This window comes from Pollachius pollachius (assembly GCF_949987615.1).
Source record: "Pollachius pollachius genome assembly, chromosome: 12".
Classification (NCBI taxonomy): Eukaryota; Metazoa; Chordata; class Actinopteri; order Gadiformes; family Gadidae; genus Pollachius; species Pollachius pollachius.
In genome coordinates, this window is record NC_136945.1 from 23,704,903 (window position 1) to 23,712,402 (window position 7,500).

General features: G+C 52.5%; 1 protein-coding gene across 2 annotated transcripts in view; it reads right to left on the reverse strand.

Annotated features, from left to right (window-relative positions):
- The window catches only part of alpl (alkaline phosphatase, biomineralization associated), a 17,955-nt gene that overhangs the window by 1,159 nt on the left and 9,296 nt on the right, over nucleotides 1-7,500 (reverse strand). For both annotated transcript variants that reach the window (XM_079748579.1, XM_079748580.1), the window contains exons 7-11: nucleotides 5,770-5,910; nucleotides 4,599-4,668; nucleotides 1,272-1,406; nucleotides 472-663; nucleotides 208-327 (exon numbers count right to left, since the gene is read on the reverse strand). In XM_079748579.1, the coding sequence (XP_079604705.1) occupies nucleotides 208-327; nucleotides 472-663; nucleotides 1,272-1,406; nucleotides 4,599-4,668; nucleotides 5,770-5,910 (658 nt within the window). The remainder of the gene's footprint in view (nucleotides 1-207; nucleotides 328-471; nucleotides 664-1,271; nucleotides 1,407-4,598; nucleotides 4,669-5,769; nucleotides 5,911-7,500) is intronic.

Here is a 7,500-nt window from a genome sequence, read left to right on the forward strand (position 1 = left end):
ACACCAGTTCTTACGGTACCGTCTACACCAGTTCCTACGGTACCGTCTACACCAGTTCCTACGGTACCGTCTACACCAGTTCCTACGGTACCGTCTACACCAGTTCTTACGGTACCGTCTACACCAGTTCTTACGGTACGGTCTACACCAGTTCCTACGGTACCGTCTACACCAGTTCTTACGGTATGGTTCTATATCAGTACTTACGGTAGTCAATGGTGGAAACGTTCTCCCGAGCACCGTTGACCAGTTTGTAGCCGGGCCCGTTGCCGTACAGGATGGCTGTGAAGGGCTTCTGGTCCACGTCGCTGATCATAGCAGCCAGACCTGCACACACAGAAACACCACATCAACTCCCAGCCGAAGGTCCTGGGTTCAAACCCAGATTGTCATCATCTTCATCACCAGCAGGACCATCATCATCACCACCACCCCTGCCCATTCCCTCCCCAGTTCATCCTTCACACTAACCAAATATGGAGTTTCCTCTATGTGTGTAGCCACCAAAGCCGAACAGGTGGGAGTGGTCAGCGGTGACCACGGTCAGGGTGTCGGAGGTGCTGGTCATCAGGTCAGCTCGACCAATAGCGCGGTCCATCTCCACGGCTTCGTGCAGGGCCTGCTTGGCCTTGCCTTCGTGGTGTCCGTGGTCGATGCGTCCCCCTGACACAACAGAGGGTTAGTCTCCAGCTGTGAAGGCCTTGTTCAGAGCCATGGACAACCCAGGCCTCTGGACACACAGGTTTGGTTGACAGCATATCTATACAAGTAAGTGGCAGCTATGAGGGGAAGACTTTGCAGGACTCATTGCACTTATTCAATGTTTTAATATTCATGTTATTATCTTTATATGTGGGCGCCATTGTTCAAGTGAAAGTCTAAATGCATCCTAGGATACTAGAGTCTGATTTACTATCCTTTACCAGAGGGAAACCGTCAGGGCCCCCAGAGAGAACCTGAGATATTTAAATTGGATTTTATTAATTCATTATTTTACAATCAACGTTTAAACGTAAATGTTTCTGAGGAAATAAACCCTTCAAAACCGCAGATTCAATTAGTGTTGGAACGTAAAGGGTTGACTATAGAGAGGACACAGTGAACTACTATAGAGAGGACAGCTACTATAGAGAGGACAGCTACTATTGAGAGGACAGCTACTATTGAGAGGACACAGTGAGCTCAGCTGGGGGTCTGCTTTTTCGTGACAGGTGAGGGGGGTCAGAGGGCCAAGGTTTAAGGGTCAAGGTTCGCTACTGGACTATACTGACCCTCCACTAGCAGATAGAACCCATTAGGATTCCTCCGTAGGATCTTGATGGCCACCTCCACCATCTCAGAAAGAGAGGGGTCTGTTTCTTTGTTCCGCTCCAGATCATAGGGCAGGTCGGCAGGTTCAAATAGACCTGGGGAGAAGCAAGAATAATGGTTAGATATAGATAGATAGATGTATAGATAGATCTATAGATAGATAGATAGATAGATAGGGCACTTTATTTATCGCCTAAGGGAGCTGCAAAATAAAAATTAAGACACATAACTTACAAATACACAAACAATGAGGAAGATAAAAAGGTAGAATACAGAATCAAAATATATACACTAATACATCAAGTACGATACTAGATAAAAATAGAACTTCCAGGCAAGATATTGCTATTGATGTGCACATTAAAGATAAAATGTGCGTTGTGCATGGCCCCTCAGGGGCCCCTCAGAGGAGGACCTCCTCTCTGAGTCCTACAGGGGCCCCAGAGGAGGACCTCCTCTCTGAGTCCTACAGGGGCCCCTCAGAGACGGACCTCTTCTCTGAGTCCTACAGGGGCCCCTCAGAGACGGACCTCCTCTCTGAGTCCTACAGGGGCCCCTCAGAGACAGACCTCCTCTCTGAGTCCTACAGGGGCCCCTCAGAGACGGACCTCCTCTCTGAGTCCTACATGGGGCCCTCAGAGACAGACCTCCTCTCTGAGTCCTACAGGGGGCCCCAGAGGAGGACCTCCTCTCTGAGTCCTAAAGGGGCCCCTCAGAGACGGATCTCCTCTCTGAGTCCTACAGGGGGCCCCAGAGGAGGAACTCCTCTCTGAGTCCTACAGGGGGCCCTCAGAGACAGACCTCCTCTCTGAGTCCTACAGGGGGCCCCAGAGGAGGACCTCCTCTCTGATTCCTACAGGGGCCCCTCAGAGACGGACCTCCTCTCTGAGTCCTACAGGGGCCCCTCAGAGACAGACCTCCTCTCTGAGTCCTACAGGGGCTCCAAAGACAGACCTCCTCTCTGAGTCCTACAGGGGCCCCTCAGAGACAGACCTCCTCTCTGAGTCCTGCAGGGGGCCCCAGAGGAGGACCTCCTCTCTAAGTCCTACAGGGGGCCCCTCAGAGACGGACCTCCTCTCTGAGTCCTACAGGGGCCCCTCAGAGACGGACCTCCTCTCTGAGTCCTACAGGGGCCCCAGAGGAGGACCTCCTCTCTGAGTCCTACAGGGGCCCCTCAGAGACGGACCTTCTCTCTGAGTCTTACAGGGGCCCCTCAGAGACGGACCTCCTCTCTGAGTCGTACAGGGGCCCCAGAGGAGGACCTTCTCTCTGAGTCCTACAGGGGCCCCTCAGAGACAGACCTCCTCTCTGAGTCCTACAGGGGCCCCTCAGAGACAGACCTCCTCTCTGAGTCCTACAGGGGCCCCTCAGAGACAGACCTCCTCTCTGAGCCCTACAGGGGCCCCAGAGGCTCTGACTGAAGCCCCTGTGCTGGGGGACACGTTGTGTAGAGGGAGCAGAGGATTGTCACTCATGGTGAGCAGCTTTAGAAACATCCCTACCTCACCAACCGGCTACCCGGGCCCCAGAGCGGGCCCAGAGCAGCCCCAGAGCGGCCCCAGAGCGGCCCCAGAGCCTTCTCTATCACTCAGTTCTGTGACTGAGTCGCCGGCTGTGATGCTGATAACCAAACAGATGGCTGCATAGAAAATGACCCTGGCCACAACCGACGGGGAGAAGATGTGCAGCGTCTTGTTCACGTTGAACAACATACGCCTTCTCTGCCTCTTCCTGCAGGCAGCGTCAGTGTCACGTTCCAGTCCAGTCTTTTGTCCGGTTAAGCGTCCTGGTATCTGTCGCCCTCCACCAACCTAATCTCTTTTCTCCCAGGATGGAGACAGTATTCAGCGTACTCCTGGTCCCCCTAACATCCACAACATCTCCTTTGTTTTGATCCCATTTAAGAGGAGGAACCACTGACACACCCCAACACGCAGCCCTCTGAGGAGCATGGCTCTAGCTCCGTCCCCTGGGGTGCTCTGCGCTGCTCTGCGCTGCCAGCTCGCTGCTCAGACACGCATCCACTCCCTTGTATTCCTGTCAGACACTCCAGTTCCCAGGAGGTTCTGGAGGCGTTTCCTGGCTCTTTTGGAGCTTCTCACACAGCAGGGTAGGCTGAATCATGTTCAAGGCAGCGGAGAAATCAACAGACATGGTCCTCATGTTGGCCTCTGTCCAGGAGAGAGGAGGTCCTCACGGGGCCTCTGTCAGGAGAGAGGAGGCTTGCAACTTTTGGCAGTAGGTAAATGTGTGTGGAAGTCCATGGTGGGGGTGTTGGGATGAGCTGAGGCATGTCAGGCCTGTTCACACCTGGCATTAACATGCGTCTCGGCTGAGGCTGAGGGAGGCAGTGGGGTCTGTAGCTAGGGTAAGAGGAGGAGGCTGTGGGGTCTGTGCCCTCCTCCTCTCCCTCCCTCCCAGGCTCCTTCCTGTATGCCCCCCTCCTCTCCCTCCCTCCCAGGCTCCTTCCTGTATGCCTCCTCCTCTCCCTCCCTCCCAGGCTCCTTCCTGTATGCCTCCTCCTCTCCCTCCCTCCCAGGCTCCTTCCTGTATGCCTCCTCCTCTCCCTCCCTCCCAGGCTCCTTCCTGTATGCCCCCCTCCTCTCCCTCCCTCCCAGGCTCCTTCCTGTATGCCTCCTGCCTCAGCCTCCCTCCCAGGCTCCTTCCTGTATGCCCCCCTCCTCTCCCTCCCTCCCAGGCTCCTTCCTGTATGCCCCCTCCTCTCCCTCCCTCCCAGGCTCCTTCCTGTATGCCTCCTCCTCTCCCTCCCTCCCAGGCTCCTTCCTGTATGCCCCCCTCCTCTCCCTCCCTCCCAGGCTCCCTCTGAACGCCCCCCGGTAGTGAAGCTCCACTCCCCGCCTCCTGAAGGCTCTCTGATTCTGATTCAGAACACATAATGCTGCGTTCCTGATATTCCAACTGGGTCCACATCTGTGCATCCATCTTATCCACCAGGGAGCTGATATTCCCATGACAGTCGAGGGCAGAATGGTTAACATCCCCTCCTGGGATGTCCGCATTGGGCTCCGGACCCCACGTCTTCAGCTGGTCTGGGGTTTGGGTTTCGCTCCGGGACAGCTGTAGGTTCAGGAGCCCAATCAGCCCAACCCAGCTGTTTCAGTGTAAACCAGCACAGACTGGGATACTCCCAGTTAAAGGTGCTAGGAGTATAAACATCATCCGTTACGCCACCAGCATCCATATAAGCCTGAAACATCCTACCACACAGCGGCGCCACCTCTAGATCACCCATCGTCATGTTGGAGCACTGACGTCCTGACACTCACCCAGAAGATAGTCCACCTTGGCGGGGTTCAGAGAGAGCAGATCCTTCTTGTTCCACACGTAATGTCCTTTCTGTTCAGTACAGAAACACACACACACACACACAGAAACATACAGTTAGCTGTGGCTCATTGGCACAAGAGAGAGAGGCTATTGGGTCAAGACAGAGAGAGAGAGGGATGGGGGGAGTAGAGACAGATGGGAGAGAGATATAGAGCGGCTGGGAGCGCGAGAAACGGGGTGAGAAAGAGAGAGAGATAGAGTGAGTGAGAGAGCAAGAGATGTACATAGAGACAAAAGAGAGAGAGAATGAGAGAGAGAGAGAGAGAGAGAGAGAGAGAGAGACAGAGAGAGAAAGAATGAGAGAGAGAGAGAGAGAGAGAGAGAGAGAGTGAGAGAGAGAGAGTGAGAGAGAGAGAGACAGAGAGAGACAGAATGAGAGAGAGAGAGAGAGAGACAGAGACAGAGACAGAATGAGAGAGAGAGACAGAGACGGAGAGAGAGAGACAGAAAGAGAGACAGAGAGACAGAATGAGAGAGAGAGAGACAGAGACGGAGAGAGAGACAGAATGAGAGAGAGAGTGACAGAGAGAGATAGAAAGAGAGAGAGAGAGAGAGAGAGAGAGACATAATGAGAGAGAGAGACAGAGACGGAGAGAGAGAGACAGAAAGAGAGACAGAGAGAGACAGAATGAGAGAGAGAGAGAGACAGAGACGGAGAGAGACAGAATGAGAGAGAGAGAGAGAGAGACAGAGAGAGACAGAATGAGAGAGAGCCAGAGACAGAGAGATAGAGAGAGATAGACAGAGAGAGAGAGAGAGACAGAATGAGAGAGAGAGAGAGAGACAGAGAGAGAGGGAGAGAGACAGAATGAGAGAGAGAGAGAGAGACAGAATGAGAGAGAGAGAGAGAGAGAGAGAGAGAGAGAGAGAGAGAGAGACAGACAGAGAGAGGGAGAGAGAGAGACAGAGAGAGGGAGAGAGAGAGAGAGACAGAGAGAGGGAGAGAGAGAGAATGAGAGAGAGAGAGACAGAATGAGAGAGAGAGAGAGAGAGAGAGAGAGACAGAGAGAGGGAGAGAGAGAGAGACAGAGAGAGGGAGAGAGAGAGAGACAGAGAGAGGGAGATAGACAGAGAGAGACAGACAGATGGGGGGGCGTGGATCCACCGTACCTTTTCAGTATTCCGGTCCACCCATTCCTTCACCAGGTTCCGGCCGTCCTTCCGGGTTCCACTGTGCTTGAGCTGCCCGGGGTACTCCACGTCCGTCGTGTTCTTGGGGTACATGTACTTCCTGCCCCCTCCCATGATGACCTGTCGTACAACAAGGCTCTTAATCACATCGCACCAGATAGCGAGGAATGACGGCCCCTCGCTTCATGGAGGAACCTTATGTACAGATTTATCGGCCGCTTGAATGACTCAAAGAATGTAATCATACTGCTGCTGTCGAACCCAAGTTATACCTCTGGATACATTGGTGTAAGTGTCTGTTATAAGAGATGGGAATGTTTTTTTTCTAATGTATGTGTTGTCTATTTTTTGTATTGTATGTCTTTTAAAATGGACCTTGAGTCTAATAATCATAGTTGATGATGATGATGATGATGATGATGATGATGATGATGAATAAACACGCTGTAGAGCCCCAAAACAAGGCAATGGTAATATACTAATTATAACAATATGGTAGACTAGAGGGAGCATACCAAACAAACAAATATAGACCAAAGTAAATATATATATACATACAAAAATAAATCATAATATAAAATACAGCCAATCCTAATAACCAATACACAAACAAAATGCTATATTTCTGCTTTACTGTGGCCTCTCCCCTGTAATCGATTCTTGGACTACATACTTCAAAGCTGCAAGAGATTCAGATATCTGGTAGGGGGGGCAGGTTGCCAAAGAAGACCCACACAGATCTGAACTAAGCAGCCAACCTGCCCATCATATAAATCCTACGTCATGGGCGTAGACCATATGTTACCCCGGGACCCTGTGTTCAGGACCCTTTGTAACCCCGGGACCCTGTTTAACCCCGGGACCCTGTTTTACCCCGGGACCCTGTTTTACCCCGGGACCCTCTTTTACCCCAGGATCCTGTGTTCAGGACCCTGTGTTACCATATGTTACCCCGGGACCCTGTTTTACCCCGAAACCCTGTGTTCAGGACCCTTTGTTTGTCTATGTTATCCCGTGTTACTCCGTGTTACCCCGTGTTACCCTGTGTTACCCTGTGTTACCCCGTGTTACCCCGTGTTACCCTGTGTTACCCCGTGTTACCCCGTTATCCTGTATTCAGGACCCTGTGTTACCCCATGTTACCCGGTGTTACCCTGTGTTACCCCATGTTACCCCGTGTTACCCCATGGTACCCTGTGTTCAGGACCCTGTGTTACCCCTTGTTACCCCCTGTTACCCTGTGTTACCCCGTGTTACCCTGTGTTACCCTGTATTACTCCCTGTTACCCTGTGTTACCCCGTGTTACCCTGTGTTACCCCGTGTTACCCTTTGTTACCCCGTGTTACCCCATGTTACCCCGTATTACCCCGTGTTCAGGACCCTGTGTTACCCTGTGTTACCCCGTGTTACCCCGTGTTACCCTGTGTTACCCTGTGTTACCCCGTGTTACCCCGTGTTACCCCCTGTTACCCCGTGTTACCCTGTGTTACCCCGTGTTCAGGACCCTGTGTTACCCTGTGTTACCCCGTGTTACCCTGTGTTACCCTGTGTTACCCCGTGTTACCCTGTGTTACCCCTTTGTTACCCCGTGTTACCCCATGTTACCTGTGTTACCCCGTGTTCAGGACCCTGTGTTACCCTGTGTTACCCCATGTTAACCTGTGTTACCCTGTGTTACCCCGTGTTACCCTGTGTTACCCCGTGTTACC